At 39.1% G+C, this 25,041-nt stretch overlaps 1 protein-coding gene across 2 annotated transcripts in view; it reads right to left on the reverse strand.

Annotated features, from left to right (window-relative positions):
• The window catches only part of LOC121320432 (sorting nexin-25-like), a 61,692-nt gene extending 37,733 nt beyond the window's left edge, over positions 1 to 23,959 (reverse strand). The window contains exons 1-4 of one of the 2 annotated variants that reach the window (XM_041258764.1): positions 23,474 to 23,959; positions 21,960 to 22,044; positions 2,537 to 2,753; positions 1,022 to 1,078 (exon numbers count right to left, since the gene is read on the reverse strand). In XM_041258764.1, coding sequence (XP_041114698.1) covers positions 1,022 to 1,078; positions 2,537 to 2,753; positions 21,960 to 22,044; positions 23,474 to 23,767 — 653 coding nt within the window. In that variant the 5' untranslated portion in view covers positions 23,768 to 23,959. The remainder of the gene's footprint in view (positions 1 to 1,021; positions 1,079 to 2,536; positions 2,754 to 21,959; positions 22,045 to 23,473) is intronic. The other variant, XM_041258770.1, reaches the window with a different exon arrangement.
• Positions 23,960 to 25,041: the final 1,082 nt, after the last annotated feature.

Raw genomic sequence — 25,041 nt, forward strand, 5'->3', positions numbered from 1 at the left:
CTCAAACCAAGTTATTCTCACACATCTGTATTGTTTCATTTGTAGTTTACCACACAAATGTCAACACTGATACACAGTACCAAAACAAATTATGAACACAACAAATTATTTACAGGGGTGATTTACATTTACATTAAATAGATAATTGCCTCCTCTAAAGATATGCAAAAGATTTTAATAAGCAATTCATCTCCAAATATAATAGCATCCCAAAATGTTCTCCTTTTTCTCGGTAAGCAGTAAAACTGGGGATGGGGAGTTTGATGCTGGATAACTTCTCAGGTTACTTGCTCAATATCTTGGTATCCCTGAATAGAAAATTGTCTCCTCTTTAAAAATATGCAAAAGATGTTAATTACCGGTCTGTTCCACAAGAGCTGGGATGCAGAGTGCTTTGGATGCCTCTAGACAGTTCAAGGTTAGAATGCTAATTTGTCAAACCAACACTTTGATTTCCCCCAACGTAAGAAAAATACTAAAACAGGTTCAAAAACAGCATCTATCTCCTTCTACCCAAGAACAAAATACAAACATAGTTCACAACTTTCATATTTTTTATTGTAACCACAAGGAAAACTACTTCAAAACGGGAAAAAAAGGACATGTTGACATCGGAAGCAGAATGACAGTAAACACAAGAAACTTTTCCCAGTTGGCATTGACATAAGAATGTATACTTTGTCTTGAATGCACTTCAGTCAATTTATAGAAACAGAATGAGCCAGAACCAATGTATTGAAACCCGACCCACCACATTATCTATACATTTACTGGTTTTAGGAACCTACGGATCTTAAAATGAGTTACAGGGAAATCTGAAATTCATCTAGGGAAATTCGGAATACATTAAACTGTTTTTGTCTATCTTTTAGGAAGAAAAACCAGGATTACAACCATGTTTTTTTTTTTTTATAACAATGAATGGTGGAATTCTAAGATCAAGTGACACAAAGCTAGAAATTAACTGTGGTTCATGGATTCTAAATTACATAATGAGAAATGTAAATGGTCTAATCCTTACCCTTGACATGAGGGTTGTCCAAACTTGTTGGCTAAGAACAATACCCATGACCAAGAACTACCAGAAGAAAAAAAAAAAACAGTAACAAAGTAACTGTAGCTAACAAAATAATTCCACAAATCTTACCCTTTTTGCACTTCCATAGGTCTCAAATGTGCAGTATTTTCAAACATGTATTATCTTTTTTAAAAACAGGCATTTGGTACCACACTAGGATAAAGAAAGTTATCAGCTTGCTTTGCTTCCAAGGAAGTCTGTTGCTGCTTGTCACAAAGACTGCCGAAGTGGGCGGCGTCAGAACCAGGAAGGAATGAACACAACAGACAGGACGGATTAAATGAAATGATGATGGCGCTTGCTTGCGCCGGTTTATTGTAAAATAAAAGGGTTGAACAAACAAAAGACAGGACAAGGCACTGGTAGCCAAAATAAACAGACAAACAAAAACGGACTAATACTAAACAAAAATACGGTGAGCAGATCGACAAACAAACACGGTGAGTTAAATAAACAAGTATCGCGCTGGTCCCACCAGCACACAATAGCAATTGAAATTGTAACTCTCCTACTCTCTCTCCCGTTCTCCACTCACTGAACACCCAACCCCGAGTGAGTGAAAACATGCTGCTTTTATGCAGCTGTACCAAGACTCGATTGCTAATCAGTCATTCAATTGGAGTCTCGGTACAACTGCACGTGAATTAATAAAGTGCAATTCCCCGTGCTCACATATTAACTACTTTAAATGTACGTGAAGTGCTGTGCAATCCTCATGCCTAAATACAAATATACATTTTAAACACTCGTGTTACACAGACCCGTTTATATCCCGTGTACCAATGACTATACACCTACATTTAACACACCACATGCAACATAACAGAAAATACACACAGGGGCGGGCACTTCGTCACATTGCTTCACCCCAGCAGTCTTCTGGGTCAAAGCATGTTGAAAGCCAGTAACAAAAAACTATTTAGTTTTACTTTAAATAAAATTTGGTTAAAAAGCTAAATCTGACCAAAACAAAACAACCAATTTAAATTTACAATAAAAAAGAGAGAAAGAGATAGCATTGGCATTTCTGTTTTGAGATTCCACACAGTATACAGCCTGCTGTACAGTACACAGACATCAATACAGTACTATAGAAGAATGCTGTTGAATTTAGACACCAAGGAATATTTATAAAATGGACAGGGTGACCCTGCAGAATTATACGCTAATGAACTCAAAGTGGCTAAAATTAGTTGGCCATACATACACATCAGAGTATCCCTAAGTTAAAGATACAGAGGGGCTATGGTGATGACAGTAAAATGGTGCATCACTTTAATTACGCCAATGTAATAGCACTTAAGGCTATAGCATAAATCTTCACAAACAGAAGAGTGATTCTGTGCCAAGTATCCAGATGGATGGAAATCCACAAGTCTTACTGGGCTGTTTCTTATTTCCATCCATTTAAATCAAGACACTAAGAATCTCAATAATGAAGTATAGCAGAATTCTTACCTGGTGTTGGCTGCTTTAAGGTCATAGAAGTGGGTGTGTAATGTTTTGACAGTGTCGATGCACACCACCCTGACGAAGTCGATGTGGGACAGACGGATTCTGAGCTGTTTGGCCACCTCCCAGAAGTCCTCCAACAGCATGTGATATAGCTGTCCTTCATCTTTGCTGAGGCCCACATACCAGGAGAGCACATAGTCCCTGTAGATGTAGTCAAACACTGTCCATGGAAAACAAAATGGCAGAAGAGTGTGGCAAGGGAAATTAGTCTTTGGGTCCTAGAAACAAAGCCTCACTGCCAGAAAGCAACTAAAACAACCTTATTGCCTTAGTAGGGGCTTTTGTTCTTCATACCAGATAAAACTGAACCCAAACTCTTGCATATTGATGACTTCTGACTCAACTGGAAACCATAGTAATGAAAAGCAAAATTACAAATCAGCTCTGATGGTGGATCAAAATTGAACAAAAAGATAATCTTTGGTGACTCACCAGCAGTACTGGTTGTCTGTCCGAAGATGAATAAAACATTTCAATCAATACACGTAATTCTTTGTCTTACAGTTGAACTTCAGAATTCAGCAAGATGTGGCAATGCCTAGAAGTTGGAATAATGGCAGGATGTACCATTTCTCCACTGGCTTTTACCATGGCAATGAAAGTAATTAGTAGGGCATCAAAATGGGTAGTGGGAGGAGAGCGCTTGGCTTCTGGAATGTGACTACCACCAATTCGAGAATGCATGGATGACAACCATGACTACAACAGTAGCCTGTACTAATTGGTTATTGGGCAAATTAACCAATAACATTGAATGGGCACAAATGCAATTCAAGCCCACTAAATCATGGAACATCTCTATAATTAAAAGGTAAAGTAGTAGTTAAAAGGTTCTACGTTAATGGTGAGGCAATACAAACAATGTCTGAGAAGCCAGTGAAAAGTCTTAAGAGATGGTACGACAGGGATCTAAAGGACACAATTTGTGTGGGAGAAGTTAGACAACAAGCAGTGGAAGGGTAGGGTTGAAGAGCATAGAGAGCAGCACTTTACCAGGCAAACTGAAACTCTGGTGCATTCAGTTTGGTCTACTGCCAAGGCTGCTTATCATAGTTGTCACCCCAGTGGGGTATATATATATATATATATAATATAATTATCGATGCCTATAGTAGTGGGGGAACCCTTTCAAAATGTTCAAACACACATATGTAATTCAGTATGTCACCCCATATATATATATATATATATATATATATATATATATATATATATATATATATATGTGTGTGTGTGTTTGTGTGTGTGTATATATATATATATATATATATATATATATATATATAGTGAAAAAAAATATTCTAGAAATTTGTAGAAAATTAATTAAAAATAATAACTGAAATAGCTTGGTTGGATAAGTTCCACCCCCTTGTAATAGCAATCCTAAATTAGCTCAGGTGTAACCAATCACCTTCAAAATCACACACCAAGTTAAGTGGCCTCCATATATGTAATTAAGAATATAAGAATATAATATAGTATATATATGAGATAGGCCATATGGCCCATCTTGCTGTTTGGTTGTTAGTAGCTTATTGATAAAATCTCATCAAGCAGCTTCTTGAAGGATCCCAGGGTGTCAGCTTCAACAATATACTGGGGAGTTATTCCAGACCCTCACAATTCTCTGTGTAAATCCTACCCCACAACTTCTGTTCTGAAAAAAAATATTCTAGAAATTTGTACAAAATTAATTAAATAATAACTGAAATAGCTTGGTTTGATAAGTGTCCACCCCCCCTTGTAATAACAATCCTAGATTAGCTCAGGTGTAACCAATCACCTTCAAAAATCACACACCAAGTTAAGTGGCCTCCATCTGTGTTAAACTGTAGTGATTCACATGATTTCAGGATAAATTCAGCAGTTCCTGTAGGTGCCCGATGCTGGGTAGTGCATTTTAAAATAAAGACTCAACCATGGGCACAAAGTCGCTTTCAAAAGAACTCTGGGACAAAGTTGTTAAAAGGCACAGATCAGGGGATGGGTACAAAAAAAAAAGGCCTTGAATATCCCTGGAGCATGGTCAAGACGATTATTAAGAAGTGGAAGGTGTATGGCACCACCAAGACCCTACCTAGATCAGGCCGTCCTTCCAAACTGGATGCCAGAGCAAGAAGGAGACTGATCAGACAGGCTACCAAGAGGCCAATGGCAACTTTGCAAGAGCTACAGGCTTTTATGGCAAAGACTGGTCAAAGTGTGCATGTGACAACAATATCCCAAGCACTCCACAAATCTGGCCTGTATAGTAGGGTGGCAAGATGGCGAGATGGAAGCCATTACTCAAGAAAGCCCACCTTGAATCCCGTTTGAAGTACGCAAAAAAAACACAGGAGATTCTGTAGCCATGTGGCAAAACGTTTTGTCGTCTGACAAAACTAAAACGGAACTTTTTTGCCTAAATGCAAAGCGTTATGTTTGGTGCAAACCCAGCACAGCGCATCACCCAAAGAACACCATCCCTACTGTGAAGCATGGTGGTGGCAGCATCATGTTATGGGGATGTTACTCATTGGCAGGGACTGGGGCACTTGTCAGGATAGAAGGGAAAATGAATGGAGCAAAGTACAGAGAAGTCCTTGAGGAAAACCTGCTGCCCTCTGCAAGAAAGCTGAAACTGGGATGGAAGTTCACCTTTCAGCATGACAACGACCCAAAGCACACAGCCGAAGCTACACTGCAGTGGCTAAGGAACAAAAAGGTAAATGTCCTTGAGTGGCCCAGTCAGAGCCCCAACCTAAATTGAATCGAAAATTTGTAGCATGACTTGAAGATTGCTGTCTATCAATGCTCCCCAAGGAACTTGACAGAGCTTGAACAGTTTTATAAAGAAGAATGGTCAAATATTGCCAAATCTAGGTGTGCAAAGTTGGTAGATACCTATCCAAACAGACTCACAGCTATAATTGCTGCCAAAAGTTGCTTCCACAAAGTATTAACTCAGGGGGGTGGAGACTGATCCAATTATGATCTTTCAGTTTTGTATTTTTAAATGTTCTTTTTTTTTTCTCAATAATAACTTTTTTTCCCTTAACAGTGGGGGGTATGGTGTGTAGATAAGTGGAAAAAAAATCCTAATTTAAATGTATGAAACACTGAGACACTAACATAACAAAATGTGAAAAAAAAGTTCAAGGGGGTGTAGACTTTCTATAGACACTGTGTGTGTGTGTGTGTGTGTGTGTGTGTGTGTATCTATCTATCTATCTATCTATATATATATATATATATATATATATATATATATATATATATATATATATATATATATTTATTTTATATAGTGCCTTTCACAGTGGAACACCATCACAAAGTGCTTTACAAAATGCAGGAAATACAAGAAAATCTATAATACTTCAAATAGAGAAATGCATAATATATGATATACAGTAGAAAGTACATAATACATGATAGTAGCATAATACATGAAATAGTACATTAAATACAGTGGAAAGTGCATAATACATGAAATACTATAATAAATACAGTGGAAAGTGCAAAATACATGAAAGTAACAATATGTGAAATAGTAGCAGGACCTAATAACAGATATCAGGCTTAAGGAGCATGGAAAGCAAGAGAGAACAGGTGGGTTTTGAGAGTTGATTTAAACCGAGCTACTGCCGAGCATCATGCACCAAAGCTGGGAGAAAGTTCCAAAGAGTCGGAGACATGAAGCTAAATGAGCGTTGTCCAAGTGTGATGCACTTTTGCTTGGGGATAACAAGCAGGCCAGAGTCGGACGACCTCAGCTTGCAGGCAGGGACATAGCAAGTCAGCAGGTTGAGGAGGTATTCGGGACCTATGTGATGAAGGGCATTGTAGGTGAGCAGGAGAGTTCTGAACATAATCCTGAACTTTACAAGTACCCAGTGCAGCTGGGTAAGACGGGGGATGATGTGATCATGTTTTTTACATCTGGTAAGGACCCTGGCAGCGGCATTTTGAACTAGCTGCAGTCGGTTTATGGTGTGTGCCGGGAGACCACCATATAAAGATTTGCAGTAGTCGAGTCGAGAGGAGACAAATGCATGACAAAGCATCTCCACATCCAGGAGGGAAAGGTAGGGACTGACTTTGGAGATGTTTCGAAGATGGTAGAAGGAATACTTGACCACGGAGGAGATGTGGGCATCAAGAGAGGCTGCTGTCAAGAAGTAGTACACTGAGGCTTCGTACCATGGGGGAAGGCAGCAGCAGACAGTTTCCAAGGTTCAGAGCAGCTATGTTGAGATTCTTAAGTTGAGTTTTAGATCCTACTAGAAGGAGTTCAGATTTGTTATTGTTCAGTTGAAGAAAATTGGCAGACATCCAGGCCTCGATGTCTTGAATACAGGCAAAGAGCCGGACCATGGCAGAGGAGCTACCAAGGTCGAGTTTTAAGTAGAGCTGGGTGTCGTCAGCATAGGAGTGAAACATGAGGCTGTGTTGGGGGACAACACTAGTGACTTTTTGCAACGACACTACGTCCAGCATAGAAAACAGACTGCATGCGTCCGGACATCCAGAAGAGACAGGTTCCAGAGATTCCAGCATACTTCTGAAGGCGGTCAAGAAGAATGCCATGGTCCATGGTGTCAAAAACGGCTGTTAGGTCAAGGAGGACAAGCACTGAGGGAGCACAGTTTCAGTACTCTGGCAGGAAACCAGATTGTAGAGATTCAAGCAGATTGTTGTCCGTGAGATGTTTCATCAGCTGACTGGTTGCAGCCCTTTCGAGAGTTTTTGAGAGAAAGGGGAGCATAGAATGGATGAAATCGACCTTTATGTTTAAAAAAAATAAATAAATAAAAAGAAACTGACTTTTTATGCCATTGAGAAACATCTCATTTAGCTAAGCCCCTTCACCATATTCAACATGCAACAAAACCATGGTTCCCTTTCAATTCAAATGACAACCATTACCGAATTAGAAGAGCCTCTCTGACCGTCAATCACTGAGCATATATACAAAAGCTGCCCTATCAAGTCCCTCCCACCTCCTGTTGAAGGGGGACGTCCTCACAGTAGCACATCACCATTTTCTCTCTCATTTCACTGAGACAGGTCGTAGATAGCTTTTGCTACTACTACCAAATTTGGCTGATTTGTTGGATTTATCCACAAATTAAAAAAATCAAATCCACGGTAAAATCGCGATTTGAGCATGTCTAACGAGTGCTCTCGTTATATTCTCTCGTGACTAGAGCTGGTTTCGACCCTCTTAAGAGATTAGCGAGCGGCCATTGCTCTTTCCACTACACTAGGCCTTGTGTAGTTGATACACTGTGTGGAGAGCTGTTCTGGTGCTGTAAGGAGACCCCGCAGGCTTGTGGACCTAAAAAAAAAAAAAAGCTTGGGCCTAGCGCCCCTCTCAATCCTCGGGCTTGCCTAGCGCGGTTGCGATTGAATCGGCTGCATACTCTGGCATCTACTGCAGTTTTTCCTGCCGAAAAGAGCACCCTGCCGCCCTTGCCACAAGTGTCACAGAGGGAGGAGTTCCAGGCGCTAATCCAGCGTGCAGCATGCACCTAAACTGTCTGGACGATTGGTTGGTTAGCACGGGCAGAGGTGCACACAAAACAGGTCATAGATCATGTGGCGAAGTTAGGGCTCTCAATACACCAACAGAAGAGCAACTTTGTACAGTCCACAGTGTTCCTGGGGATCAAACTGAACCCTGTGAGCATGCTTGTCTCACTGTCGGAAGACAGGATTCGGTTGTTGGAGTCCACACTCTCCCAATTCAGAGATGACGCTCTCCTACAGGTTAAAATATATCAAAGGTTGTTGGGGCTGATGCCAGCCGCCTCAAGAATCCTTCCACTAGGGCTGCTGAGAATGCGCCCGCTTCAAGCCTGGGTGAATACGCTCAAGGTGCACCTGGCACAAGATCGGTACCGGCTGGTGCGAGTGTCCACACAATGCCGGAAGATACTGGAGTGGTGGCTCTGTCCCAGCAACCAGCACCACGGATCTCCCTTCAGATCCCCTCACAGAAGGGAAGTGATCACTACAGATGCCTCCAGCCTGGGCTGGGGAGTGGTCTGGAACGGGAGAAGAATAAGAGGTCAGTGGAAGGGACATTGGCAGCAAGTGCACATAAATGCGCAAGAGCTGCAAGCAGTGAGTCTGACGTTATCCCATTTTCGCCAGCAATTAGCGCACAAACACGTGCTGGTCCGGACGGACAATACCACAGTCGTAGCCTACATACATCACCAAGGCGGCCGGCGCTCACCGGGCCTTCACCATGCAGCACACAGACTCCTGTCTTGGACGCACAGAAACCTGCGTTCCATCAGGGTAGTTCCCCTCCCAGGTGTGGAGGCAGCAGACCTCCTGTCCAGAAGAGCTCCAGACAGCTTGGAGTGGAGGCTGCAACCTCAAGTGGTGAAACAGATTTGGGAGAGGTTTCGATCTGCACGAGTCAACCTCTTTGCCACAGCCGAGTCCACTCGTTGCCCCCTATGGTTCTCCATGGAGAAAAATGTGCTAGCTCACCCCTGGCCACAGGGACTATTGTATGCATTCCCTCTACTACTCCTGACATTAGAAAGGATCAGGGTGGAGAGAGAACAGGTTTAGCTGGTTGCACCCAGATGGCTGAGATGCCCCTGGTTTGCTCTCTTTTCCGACATGTTGTCAGATCAGCCGTGGCAGCTCCCGCTGCGCAAGGACCTCCTGAGCCAAGCAGAAGGGCTATTATGGCACCCGAACCCAGACCAGCACCAACTCCAACTCTGGCCGTTGAACGGAGCCGTCTATTCATATGAGGTTTGCCAGGTGCAGTAGTAGAAACAATACAGTCTGCTAGGTCGCCGAGCACTACAGCCCAGTACTCATATAAGTGGAAAGTTTTCCAAGACTGGTGCCTTGCCGAAGGTCATGATCCAGTGACTTGCCAGATTGCGACGATATTAACCTTCTTACAACACTTGTCTGACGTAGGAAAATCAGCGTCTACTTTGAAGGGATACCTGGCAACAATATCAGTGTGCCATGACAAAATTGATTTAGTGTCTCCTGGGGCACATTTCCTGGCAGTGCAATTTCTTAAAGGGGCTCGGAGGCTTCGTCCTCCCATGAAAAGTATGGTCCCCAAGTGGTATCTAGAATTGGTACTACAGGCCCTTATGGGTCCCCCATTTGAGCCCATGGCATCAGCAGAACTGCGCCCTGTTTCATTGAAAGTGGCATTTTTAATAGCCATTACGTCTGCCAGGCGAGTAAGCGACTTCATGAGCTGTCCATTGATGACACATGTATGGCTTTCACTGGAAGTGACTCGCGGGTGACATTAAGAACAAATCCATCCTTTTTGCCAAAGGTGGTATCCTCATCCCGTATTAACCAATCAATGGTTTTGGAAAATTTCAGACCTCCCCCGCATGAGTTAGAGGAGGACCGTAGACAACACACGCTATGCCCAGTTCGGGCTCTGCGCTGTTACCTGGATAGGACGGCATCCTGGAGACAGTCTAACTAGTTGTTTGTCTGCTATGGGTCCCACTCTAGAGGTCAGGCCCTATTACCGGGGGGCATTACGGCCCATTCTACCAGGGGCCAGGAAACTTTGTGGGCTTTCCTTCATGGCGCCTCCTTAGATGAGTTATGCAATGCTGCTACACGGACAGGTAGTCAGACATTTGTGCGTTTTTACCGCCTTGATGTTACAAACCGAACGAGACTCTTTCTGGGCTCCAGAGTTTTGCAGGCGGCATTCCCTTAGGCATCATGTGGGTTCTGATGCTATTGCCGTGGGGCTGTACTATCGGTCATCTGGAGCCACGACAGCTTTGGTACAGCTTTCCCATTCAGTAAAGGTTGTCAATCGCATTGAAAGGGAACGTTAGGTTATTACCATAACCCTGGTTCCCTGAAAAGAGAATGACAACCATTATCCTTTGAGGTCGTGTCCCTAGCTGACCTCTGTTTTTGAATGAAAATGGTGATGTGCTACTGTGAGGACGTCCCTCTTCAACAGGAGGTGGAAGGGACTTCCCCCTCACAGTAGGGCCCTAATACGACAGCTTTTGTATATATGCTCAGTGACTGACGGTCAGAGAGCCTCTTCCCATTCGGTAATGGTTGTCACTCTCTTTTCAGGGAACCAGGTTTATGGTAATAATCTAATGTTACCAACATTCTAACTGAAATAGCCTTTGATCATAGCAGAGATATACCTTGTAAAGAAAAAGTTCCTACACACATTTTAAAAATTGTCTCAAAAAAAACACAGAAAACACAGCATATAAAGGTATATTACACAGACTTTTATAGCATAAACTTAAGAGTACAAATAATATGCACAGAACAGAACTAACTTGCACTTAGTCACTAGAAGGCAAGGCAGACGGGCCCCCTTCGTCCTGCTGCGGAGATGTCGGTCAGGGGATTGTGCACAATACTCAATAAGTGTTGACCTCTTCCGCCCGATTTTTAAATCAAACTATTAACTGTCACCATATATCTAGCAAAAGTCTACCTACACCATAACCCACTAATTTCAAAAGTAGCAGCTTTGAATGACATGCGCTTGAGCTGGCAAATGAAAGTTCACAGTCAGTACGGGTCTTGATGATTGACAGTCATTTAAATGAATGAGAGCACTGTGGCGCTACTTCAGACAACGAGATCTGTCAGAACTGGATGAAATGACAGTGACAGTGAAACTATACTAACAGATCACTGAAATGACTGACAGTGAGTGCAACAGAGACGGGGCAGAGAGCAAATATAAAAAATAAACAAACTATAGATAATTTCTAAATTGTTATTTTTTGGTACGAAAAAAAAAAAATAGCGAGTGGTTTTACCAACGTTTATCCTATATAAATTTACTACAGTGGAACTAGCATTTTTTGAAAACCCGTTTATCGCTACTTGAAATTGGCTAATTATAACGTTTCATTGTTTGGTGTTAATATTAAGTAATAAGTCAACGAATAAGTATTATTCATTATTCAGTTGCTTATTCTTCAATTCAACAGACAAACTTATCTTAGATAGAATTCTAGAGTTCTCAATGGTTTTGGGGGGGGTGGGGGGGGGGGGGGGGGGGTGCTCATCACAAGAGTAATAGGAAAACTACACTCTCACAACTTTAAGTTTATTAGTTCTTACAATATATAACAAATCAAGCTCCTGGACCAGTAAAATTAAAATACATTTTTATTCAGCGTGTTATTTACAATTCTTATAAATTACTTAAAAACAACAAAAAGGCACACAGTCTAGACTGGGAAATGACATAAACCTGCAGGTGCTGCATTTGCAAGCAAGAGTAAGTTTTTGGCTGAGCAAATGCAAATTTTGTCTATATAAAGATTATATTTTATGTGCAAATAAAAAAGGGTGTTGTTGTAGTTCTATTGATTTCAAAGTTGTGCAATCCGCTGGACATTGTGAAACAGAATATTCCATCAGCTGATAGGCTGCAGCAAGTGAACATATTGTACTGTACAAAGCTTGTAAACCATGTTAAAAGAAAAGACCTGTTGTGTTTAAAAACTGAAAACAGCCCAGCTTCCTCATGGGATTACAGTAATCCCCACACAATAAACAAAAGTATTAGCCATACTCTAAAAAGCGAGACATTAAGAACAAATGAAGCTATCCCTGTTGTTTCAGTCATTCAAATGATTTTTGTGAACAGCACTAATACAGTATCACAAATTTGTATATCTGTGGATATACCGTATTATACCATCAGAAAAGTGGAAAGAAATCTTGTTCTTCCATTTCTCCTTGTTGAAGAGGCAGAACATACACTAAGTAAATACAGACCTGCATGAACCAGGAGCAGCCTGATATTTCAAATTAGGGGTCAAATTACTGCACAGTATATAGACAAAAAAGGTCAGCCCTATAAAAATTTTATTTTATATAAGATACAGTTGTGTTTTGTTTAACAGGGGTATCTTTACATTACATCTTTACAGGGCTGATGCATTATTTTACATTTCACGTGGCTATTTTTGCAGATATCAGGTCTTTACATAGCTGGACCCTTAGCTGTTTTTGTACTGCATGTGAAACGTTTATGAGCAGATATCCTTTTTATATATTCTGATCACATCCAAGCACTACTGTACCAGAGTAAAATTAGAGGACAAGAAAAATTAATGAATATAGGCCTACCAGTATTGTAAATAATGTCTGTTCAAGTTACATGCCATAGCCTATTTGCTAAATATATACAAAAATAAAAAGCACTTGCTTCATTTGTTTCATACAAACAGCGAACTCATAAAAAAAATATTTAAGAAAATAAATTGTGTGTGGGTCAAGTAAATGTACGTCTTTTAAACGTGTTTAACCTTGTGAGGAAGTAAAAACAGCTTCAGGTTTCATCTATGCCCTAACTATAGTAATACAAATTCAGTGGTTTCCAGTAATGTTGTTAACATGAAAAAATGCAATGCATACCTCAATGCACATTGTTCATTTTTTTACTGTTGAAAATCAAGCAGTGTTTAAAGCAGGGTTCTTTTACTCCCTCACCAGAATTCTACATAGTTCAGTCTAGCATACATCTGGGCATTATTTGAAAGCTGAGGATGCATGGCGAGTCAGTACTGATGGATTACAATGCTGGAGCCAGAGGATCCTGGAATCAAAATAATCAACCACAACCACTGACCCAATGTACCACTTTAGATACCTAATTTGCTCTAAGGATTCAGCACAGCTAAGTTTCTGAAATGAAAGTATTAAGCCACAAAGTATTAAACAAAAGTGCATTTTACGTATTGTACTTTTAATTAAGTAAAACCCTTGTTAAGAAACATGTTTTCCAACAGCTACAGACATTCATATATTTCTGACTGGTCAGCCTCCACATCTCATGTCTCTTGCGGTGCAAAAAGAACAAACGTGATCCAATTAAAATAAAGCCCTTGAGCGAATGTGCCAGCTTATCAGCGAGACAAGCAGATCTATTTCTCAACAGAGCGTCTTCAGTTTGGGATTGAAATGCATTTCCCATGTGCCATTAAGGGAGTTGAAAACTGATAATGCTGCATTTGACTGAATGCAGATTTACAGTAACACTACATATTCTATACAAAATTATTACAGCAACAGGGACAGTGGTATATGTACTGTATTTTAACAGCCTAGAATATGTGACACGACTAAATAATGGTGACAAATAAAATGCCATACTGTATCCTGTAATGGCAACTTAATTAAAAAAAAAAGAAAACACTGTCTTATCTTTCTATACATAGAAGTAAAATTAAGGTATGTGGGACCATAATAGCTGCTGCACAGGAAGTTAGCATTGTACTGTAGTAGGATGAATGGACTTTATTTCAAAATTAAACAATCTACACCAAAAATACAGTATGTTATGCTGTTGAGGAGCAAGCCCTTAAACATTACTGTACTGTTTTTTATTAAAACCTTGGTGTGCACCCTTTAAGAATTTCCTGGTGCTCCTGGAATTTCCTGAACTTTGTTCTGTTATTCATACTATGATGCATAATCTGAAACAGGATTTAAACATGAACCTAGCAATTCTACACATATTTCTATATTTCTATATTACTATTTCATCTCAAACATTTCGTTTCCATTTCCTAATTGACTGCAATACACTGTGTGCTTCCCAGTTTGGAAAAGCAAACTGGGAAGAACACAGTGTACGTATATTGAGAGGACAAACAGGTTGCTAATGTACAGTCTTGTGTCAGTGGAAACACTAACATTCCTGTGCTGTATATCTAAAGGGTCCTGCTTATTGTCTGTACAGATTCGGAATGTGAACGAAAGTCAATGACAGAGAGGCTTCACTTGACATATAATTAACTACAAGGTGCATCAAGTGCATGAGGAGATACTGTAAACCAAGGATGTTACAGTATTTAAAAGAGGGAGACTGTTGTATCCAGGTACACTACAGTACTCTGTACAGTATATATATCTCCAGCTCAACCTTTTCAGGTAAATCAGTGTAAACTTCATTATTCATAAGCAAATGAGGTCTCATGCTGAAATGCGACAGCCACTGTATTTCTGAAAAATCATTTGCGTGCAGTATATATGTATGCTAATGTGTTAGCTAACACCACACTGTCTTCAGTATGACGCAGACTCTTAGCTAGGCATTTTGACAATTTCTCAAATAAAATGATCATGAAATAACTGCCAATTATTGCCTTTAAAAATGTCAAGATGGCACACATGCATCCCCACAGAAGACATGCCTTGTTACAAAGCCAAAAGAACAAGACCAAGAAGATAATATATGGAATCGTTGTATACAAGAGCAGAAGGGGGGGAAAATCAAGTGAATTACCAACCTGCAGAAGCTGTCTATAGATACATGCTGAACATTGGCATTAGCCGAGCTGATAATCAAACTAGAGCTAATATTTTGTTAGGTATATTGACCAAAGGAATATTAATATTGATGTTATGTTTATCTCTCGATTCATATTTACAGTATGTTTTTAAGAGTGGAACAATTCATAGTGTATCGATGAATTGTGATACCTTCTTTACACAATATGCAGTATCTTAATAAAGGTATTTATGGTTTGCATCATGATACAGGACCAAAAGAACAACTTAGCTTATTGCAGTTCACCAAATAGGCTAGTTCTTGAACAAAGAACACAGGAAGGGTGTTTTATAGATGGTAGGGTTACATACTCTCCCTATCTCTTAACAAAATGTCTTAATTAAATGACCAAGTGATCTTGTTATGCATCAGGACCATCACATGTACCTTGATGATATCGTATTGTGATATTACCGTATTGTTACACTACTAATGCTTTTATGGTTTTAACATTTTAAGTTATACAACTTTCCTAACATATTACTAACAATCTAGAGATTTCCACAAATGAGGCACTGTTTCCTGCAGAATTGTCTGTACAGATTTAAACCAGATTTTGTTTTGTATTATTTTTGTACTCAAAAAAATCTATTGCAATCCCAGTAAAAAAAAAAAAAAAAAAAAAACACTAAAATGACAGAACAGTGTTTTAGAAACTGCTCAGGCAATTATTGGTTAAAAACTGTAGCTTGTGTGCGTGTTACTACACAAACTATTGCACAACTGCAAACAAAAATGTACAGTACTTTTGTTTTCAGTATATTTTCACACAGAAGATCATATGACCAGCTGAAAAACGACTGGCCTCGGAGGTACCCATTCAGATTTTACAATACTTACTAGCTATCTTACTCCGGACCTAATTCAAGTGCTCCCAACAATAAACCTTTGTCCTCTCACAACAGCTGGTCAGAGTCTGCATAGGATCGGTCCAGGACTGTGGCAGGCTCTTCAATGCAGTCATTATAATAGCCTACAAGCTTTAGTAACCCAATTAGCACATCTAACCATCTCTCTGAGACTTGTGGATCAAATCCAAGTTAGCAACATTACAAGATTGCACCAGTAACTTACAGAGGATGCAGTATATCTAACAGGGTAGGGACATAACACAAACAAAAGTGCAGGAACACAGAGATCAACTTAAGCATACCTAAACTACCTACACCTGCTACAGTATTCTAACTGTATGCTGCAGAAGATTTTTTAATTTTATACAATTTGTACAGCTTCAATACATGAGGACACATTTCACTAAACTTTACTATACTGTACTATAGGATAAGTATACTAGGCAGACAAAAAATTAGGACACTAGAGTGTGTTATAGTTTTATATACTGTAGGCTTATATTGCATTATACAATGAAACACATTATTGTGGGTTTCAAGGACAAATGCATTGTAATTTAACTGTACCAGATACATGTCCTGAATAAAGGCCTGCTCATACTTCTGTTGCACTGCTAGGTAGCCGTACTGTTGTGTAAGGTGACAAAAGCTGTTCATATTTCAACTACATTCAATGTGCACTGTGTCATACATACGGTACCTGCAGCTGGAATTTAAATAATACAATTTTTCCACCACTAACCTACAGCTAGTCAGTCCAAACGTAGTATGTAAATGCGTTTTAAATATTCTGCCATGCTGAATTAAATATGAACTCCTACATTGCTACATTATGGATGCCCTGCTTTACTTCTGAGGCAACTAAAATAAAGCTTATAAATACCAGATTCATCTAAATGAAGGAAAAGGTACATGACTTGAAAAAAATGCAAGGAAGTACTGTAAATACAATCTCAGTGGTTCACTTGACAGCCACTGGTTGCTTCAATGTCCGATAGATAGAACGCATGTGCTGACTGATTGCCAATGATGCTCCTGGCAACAACAGTGAAATGAGGACAGAGGCAGATCAATAAGCAGATAATGTCCAAAGACCCAACTTAGCATACAGCAGTATTGTCTGCTACAGTCCTTAAAAGGACAGATAATAGAGAAGATAATATCAGCAAATTGAAATGATCAGTTATTCAGTATCTACAACAATTATGTTTCCATTAAGGCTCACTAAGATTAAATCTGCTCATTACTAGGACTTAAAAAAAAAAAAAAAAAAAAACATGTTTTCTATTCATTTTTCAAGGTAATTTCCAAGAGGCTTGGAACAAGCAAAGACAGGAACTTATTAACATATATTTATATTGAAGTTTTCATATTTGGTTGAATGTCACAAGAACAAATATCATCTGGCATTTCTTTGTTTGTGAAAGAGGTGGCTTTCTGGGAAAATATTTACTTTACAAATCTATTATTCAATAAATTAAGCAAGACACCAATGTAGTTGGTGGTAGAACTTGCATGGTGGGAGGTATTGTGAGATAAAAACAATATTATGGAGTTATTTTTTAAAGATGTGAAAAACTAATGCCCAAGTAAAGCAAAGATACACAATGAAGACCAAGACGCACGTCATGTTTAACATGAGCAAAACAAAAGACAACCTTGCCTTTCAATGGCACTAACTAAATGTAAATTCTTACTCACGTGAAGGGGGGTATACCTTTTCTCTCCAACACAAACTTAAAATACACATTTGACAACAAACAAATGATTATAGCTTCACGTCACCTCTTTGTTCACAGACTTGGACTCCCCAGGCTGGTCCAAAACATTCCAGACTTCAGGCCTGTGTTTATATCTCCCTCTGATTGACTTGAGGGATTCCAAATTGGTTTAACACCTGTCCAGGTGAAACTGATGTCCCCTGAGGTTCTGCCCTTAGTAAAGATGGAACTGAAGCCACATTTTGGCTCCCCAGTGGCAGCATTAAAATGCTACTACAACTCCAGCCGTTCCCTTCCCTTTCAAGAGCAGGAATGCTTACACAGGGAAGATAGCTTTCTGTATATAAGGTCCTACTCTGTCTGCCACATTGTGGACAGAAACTGATTTGCCAATAAGTTTGATCCTGTATGCAGAGTCACAAGCATTTTTCTCCATCTTTATTTTGACTTTGCTGGTGTCAATAACATGGCTCTAGATATTAAGGCAGCTTCCACTACAGAATGTATACAATATTTCAAGTTAAAACTGCCTTAAGGGGGTTGTGGTGGAAAACCCTTTCCCTAAGATAACTGATGTTTAAGCCTGGGAAGATTTATTTAAACTTGCACTATTGGTAAGACATCACAGCTCAGCTGACCAACAATCCTTGATTTTCCAAGTATAAATTCAATATTAGATGCGATTATTTCCATAAAACTGCTTTCATATTTACAAAACAAATTTAAACCACAAACTGCTATTTTTCAGTCTTCTTGAGAAGTATCTGGGTTGCAATAGCAAGGTGCGAACTGGCCGGCTGGTGGTGACGTTAGGCAAAGAAATACAGGTCTAGTGAGCGAGTGCGCTGTTGAGCTGGTTTATTGCAAATTAACAAAATAAAAGGTTTAAACAAAACAAACGGCACGTTGGCCAAAATAAACAGACAAACCAACACTAGAGAAACACTAAATAAAACAAGTATTGCGCTGGTGTAACTCCAGCACGAATAGCAAGTTTGCTTTTAACTCTTACACCTGACTTTTTCTCCCGTTCTCTCCACACTGAGTGATTCATGCATCTATATATATAGCTGTGCTGGGGTTCAATTACTAATTAATCATTCACTTGAATCCCGGCACATGAACTAATTTGTGCAATCCTCATGCCCACAAACTAGTACGCATTTTAGCTGCATGTGAAGTGATTGCGCAATCCCCGTGCCTAAATACAAACATACATTTTAAATCACCCATGCTACACAGCCCACACTCCGTGCACCACTACATACACACCACATAAAACATACAACACAAAAATACGTACAGGGGCGGGGCACCCCGCCACACGAGGGAACATTCAAATTGGGTAAAAAATTTAAATAACAAACAGGGTTTGTACTGTCTACAAACTGGTTTAACAGACACAATAAGGGACTGCTTTTGCACTCCAATGTTGAAGACAATTACTTTAGTTTATTTCAGCCATAAAGACACAGTTGCAACATTTTAGTCTTTTGCTGGTCCTCTGTACTAAAGTTGGTTTGGCAACAAGGATAATTTATGTCCATACCTTATTCCTATGCGCAGATTGGAAATGACTGGAAAGAATGGCAGGGTGGAATGATATTATGTCATAACGTACCAACTGCAGCCCATAGCATCTATACAGCCTTGTAAACATGCAAGCTGGCAAAGTCAAGGTCAGATAAGGACAGACCATTTTAAATGATTAACGGAAATATGGAAATGCCTCCAAGATGCTTCTGAGTACAGGGCAGCATAGACCCATAGGGACGATTACATTTAGTTGCCTCTTCTACAGCAACAGTACAATCTTTTTTCTTTATTTTAACATTTTAAAATCATCCTGTATTGTTTACAGAACTGCAGTAGGATTTGTAGTATGTATATTACCATCCACATCATTTGCCATCATGGTAACAGAAGATAGATCTCTCATTCTGGCTTCTTATGTTTAATGCCTTATCCCAGGGATGTCCAATCACGTTCGTGGAGAGCCATTCCACTTCAGGTTTATTAGGTCAAATGAAATAACTACTTTTAGGGAGTGGACAGAGATTTCATTGGTTAAATAAAACCAGTTAGAACAGAGCAGGGGTAGCACCGAATAGTCGACCAACAGAAAGTGGTAGTTGACCAATCGCTTGCTTCAATTTCAAAGCAGCAGCAGCAGCAGCAATGTAGTAATTTTTTTGTGTATGTTTCCTACAGTGCTGTGTAATTGTGAAGTGTGAGCTATCAGATAGATCACATAGTTAATGGGGCAGGGACCGTCAATGACAATGCCAAGTTTGAACTGATTTTCCCAGACAACCAAGAGGGAGAAATCAAATCAAATCGAAACAAAACGAAAGTAAATATAGGATCAGTGACAGCAATTCGCCTAGCCTGACCTATATTTGTAGTATTGTGTTTGTGATTATTTTTTGTTAACCTGTTTAATTTTTGCTCTGTGAGCAGAGTATTTATTGTTTGAACATTTTATTTCTTTTTGTGTTTGAAAATAAAACGGTGCCGCAGCCTTTGTCCAGCAGTACCTGTGTTTTTCTTCCTGCATCTGGCCTGACATCACCACTAAGCCAGCCTGTCACACGCCATGACCAAGTTTATTATTGAACAGAGAATAGTTCAGAGATTGTGATGCTACCAAAGTTTTTGTACACTGTGTTGTATGTGATCTGTGCGCTGCCATTGCTGGTAGTGTCACATGAACTGTTCAGTTTTGATATGTAAATAAATCCTGTACGCCTGCAGGGCGTATCAACTTCAAACTCCGTCTATCTCCTGCCTGTCACTCAGCAGCAAATGCACGCACCCACACGGCAGACGGCTACTCTGTCAAAAGCATTAATACCTTGTATTTTTCTAAATAAGGGATTTAGGGGAGCTCCCTAATGGAAGCTGTGTATAATGGTAATTAAAACAGGATTTACTTATCTGCCTTTTTACATGCCCACCCTTGCTCTGGTCCCACCGCAGTCGGACATGCGACAGACTACTGTAATAAAGAGGGTTATTTTAGGAGAGGACAGTGTCCAAAAGTAGGGTTCCTCTCCCGCTTTCAGTTTTTCGTTTAGTTCGAAAATGTAAGCCTTGTAAGTCCTGTTAATTATAACCTAACAGGCTCTGACTCAAAGACAAAGTGATATGATATGTTCTGTAAGCTTCGTAATTTTGCTAAATTAAATACTTCAATGTCACTGAAGCTACTGTACCATGTAAGCATCCACCTGTTTATGACACTTTTTTCATGTTGTAAGAGGATCCAGTAACATTTAGAGGCTTGCAAATCTGTGCAGGTGACACAGTACCAACCATTCTGTGAAGTTAGAATGAGATAGGACATTCACCACAATGATTTTTTTTCATTATTAACCTATCAATGCTTTGCAATTGAGACCACAAAGTGAAAAATACAGCATACTGTATGAAACTATTTTCAAACGCTCCGGTGCAGACATTTCCAGAAATCTTTTCGTCACATTATTAAAACAGAACCTGACACAGTGTGTGAGGCTAAGAATGTACTGCTTATACAGTATGGCAGCTACTGTACAGTAAGTACCAGCCTACCTAGGTATAAAGCCAAGAAGTTAATTACACTAATCTACTGTAACACAGCCTACAGTTACATACTGGAGGGGGTTAGAGCTGTCTCTATAGATCATTTCTCAGTGTAAAATTAATATTAAATCAAATCAGTAAACCGATGTTTTAAAAAAAAGACAATAAGTGGATTATAATAAGCAGACACATATAGTGCTTCATATAGAGTACATATACTTCATATTACTGCAGTGGTGCTGAAAAAACAACTTACTAAGAGGCCTAAATATTTTGTGAACGTAAAAGTAATAAAGTGCAACAACAGGTTACTCTGGATGTGCATAAACATAGCAGAGTGGACATGTATTCATGTCAGTAAAGTTAATAAAATTTTGTACTGTTATAAAAATAAAAACACTTTATCAACGGCGTAATAGAGCTGTCAGACACACACAAACACAGCCATGTGGCCAGATCGGTGCTGCTGCTGCTTCTGTTTGAAGGGTCCGTCCCACCTCCTCTGTTTTAGCCATTTGAATGAATATAGTGAAACAATGATTCCACATGGTGGTCTGGGTGTTTTTTGCATTTTAGTAATTACAGCTTAGTTTTCCATAGGCTCAGATAAACTGATTGGAAGAAATCTCCAGCAAGAGAGAATCACAAGATGTGAGCAAGTTTATTGCAAAGAGCAATGTACTGGGGTCTATTTTAAATCTAAACAGTGACCTCTAAATACAGACACCGTAAAACTTTTAAACCTGAAATATTGAATACATATGCATTTTTTATTGTAGACGATGTAACTCTACAGTAACTCTACCCTATAGGGAAAACACCTGTAGGGTTTATATAAGATTAAAAGGTTATTACAATAGATTATTAAAATAGACCCACTGTGTGTAATAATACTGTACCTTCTTTAAGAGCTTTATCCACATTGTGTGAGATCACTACTCTTCTTAATTGCTGAGACTCCAGTGCTGGCCCAGAAAGATGTCTCTGAAATTCAAAATGAAGACTGTCACATAAAATAAATAAATAAACCTCCCATGAAACAGAAAATGCCAAGGCAACAATACATTAACTAAAATAATGAATAGTTTATGTATAATTCAGAGTCAAGTAAAGGAAAATTGGACAAACTATGTGAACACAAGACTCTTAATTGGTTTATGCCCAGAACCACTGCCGTTTTGGTCACAGGAGAAGGGGTGACAGGGATCCTCAGAGACAAACCCATTGCAAAAGCGCACTGTAGGCATTAAAAATTCAAACCAACAAGCAGATCACACAGAGCAATTGTTATGAACAAACTAAAAGCAAAACGACAGATTTACCACAGTTAATAGAGTTGTTAACACAGAGGCTGCACTACATATAGTAGTCCAACATTACCAGGAGACTGGAAAACCAGCCCTACGAGTTAGAAGCCGACTCATTCTACGTTACACGGTCTAGATATAAATATATTGCTGTAAAAATGCTTTGTTACGGTATAGAATAAACCAGCAACATATTACTGTGGTCACTGTCCCCTGTGAAATGTAAAGGTTACATTTCACAAGAAGTAACAACCAGAGATAATATATTAAAATCTAGAACAATATTTAAACTTTTTTTTTATGAAAAGTGGCTGTACCACAGTGTTCTGCAGATTACGTCATCACTAATGCCCGTGCGTAGTTTGGATACAGAAAGATTGAGCCCTCAGTAGCTTTGCCAATCTGATGCCGTTGCACAGAGGTAAACTATTGAAACTAATAGAGGGTGATACTAAAGTTCACGTTTTACTGTAGTTCACGTTACAAAACCACCAGACAAACAAGCACAATAAAATTGGGCATTGGCTTCCTCAAAAAGGGAGATCTGTGGAAAAACCCTTTGGGTGCTCCTATAATCACTGCTCCCAGTGAAAGTGCCGATCTACCACTTTCACAACCAGCAAAATACATCACAAAAACGTTGACTAATGTCAGAATAGTGTTCAGTATAGTAACTGGAATGCTTTTAAAATCAGATCAGCTACTTGGCATGAATATAATGCACAATTCTAACTATATCAATGAGAGACTTTTAGTAATTGCTGCTGTCTGGTAAAGGATCGAACCTTTGGCAACACACTGTGCAAATGATTCAATGTATAGTAATACAATCAATAACACATTTACATTACTAACCCCACTGGTACTGAGGTAGTTCTTCTCTAGGCCTAGGTACAGTACATTACAGAAACATAACCATGTATTAAACAATAAATGCATCTACAACAATAAATAAATACATGAAAAACATGACGTTGTTTTAACTCAATTGTAGTGTCCACAAATGCACTTGGTGTGGGAAGTCGTTTCGACGATCTTTTTAAATACTTACATGCAATTTAAAAAGGTAGATGTAGGTTAATATATAACGATAACAATTTGCTTACCATTATTTTAATGAATAGCAGTTCCAATGCCTGTGTCTTATTTTTCCTCAGGGTGTCAAATCTGGTTATTTTTGTTGGATTTTGCTTTACCAGGAGTGCAAAGGTCCCAACCAAGATGCAGAGTAGGGCGAAAGAAAAGTAAGCAAACAGCTTGAACAGGACCGATGTTATGGAGATTTCCCCATCGACATACTGAAAAAGTAAAGCTGCAGCGAGAACAAGCGCACTAGCAGGCAGGAGAAAGCAGGATAAAGAAGCGGGTCTATTGCTGCTGCTGCTGCCATCTCGATGCATGCTGCTGGAAATAACATTTCCTCAACAACAACAAGAAGACCTAGCTTACTCTTTCTTGATTGTAATTGACACTCGCTCATAACAAGAAATGCTACTAAAGCAAAGCAGAATGTAGGTTCTGATGAAACTGCGATCCAGAAACAAATAATTCTGACACATCGTTTGCGTATTCAGTGTATCATTTCAAAATGTCATGTCTGTTGTATTTTCTCATAAAAACACGTTTGCAGTAAGTTGTTCCTTACACACACACACACACACACACACACACACACACACACACATATATATATTAATATATATAGATATATATATATATAATATATATATTATATATATATATATATATATATATATATATCCAGCGCCAGTCACTTCCAGCGCCAGTGGGACAGGTGGATCTTATTATGATGTGTAGGTAAACGTATGGTTTGCTAAGAATTCCTGTGTAACGGTTAACAGTTTCGTATCCGCTTCTCTTGAATTGTGGCTTTCAGAATTGAATCTAACTCCCAATCTAAGCGATTGACATCTGTGTTTGGGGGAATTAACGACCTTCACTTTCAATCCCCCGAGTTTCATGTACTATTACTAGTTCAGCCGATTCAACAATCCGAGAAGAAACAAAACAGTGATGCACGTCGTAAACGACACATGAAAATATTATTTAGAGGTACAACAAGCCCCCCAGTGAATTATCACGAGATTGTTTTTGGTTGAACCAGCAATCTTGGGAACATATTTTAACCAGAGAGGTCGCTTTTATGTAGTCACATGCAGCTTTCGTTTGGAGTTTTTTGGAGATTAATTCCCTCAATCATTTTTTTTTTTTTTTTTTTTTTTTTTACATTTCTAGTGGTGTACTTTCAACCATATTACTGTAGTTAAGTTGGTTCTAAGTTTGTAAAAAAAAGAAAAAAGATAGGCCCCTTTCAAAAAAAGTTACATTTTAAATGTGTTGAACCATGCACAGTGAACCATGAATATACCTGCATAGTCCTAGAGGTATATGGCTGAAACATAGTTCTCCATACTCCTCCTGCCTTAATAAGCAATTCATCTGCAATTTTCTAAATCCAGATTTAAGGCATTACTGTTTTATAATTCTTTAGTTACTGTACCTGTAAAACCTAACTAGTAACAATATTTTAACAGTAACCTGTTTGCAAACATTAAGTCACAATTAAAAACAAGAATGCATAACATTGACAATTTAGAATATTGGGATATTTCTTGCAAAAGAAAAAAAAAAACAGTACTTTATTATGATCTGA

Source organism: Polyodon spathula, chromosome 1, assembly GCF_017654505.1.
Source record: "Polyodon spathula isolate WHYD16114869_AA chromosome 1, ASM1765450v1, whole genome shotgun sequence".
NCBI classification, from domain to species: domain Eukaryota; kingdom Metazoa; phylum Chordata; class Actinopteri; order Acipenseriformes; family Polyodontidae; genus Polyodon; species Polyodon spathula.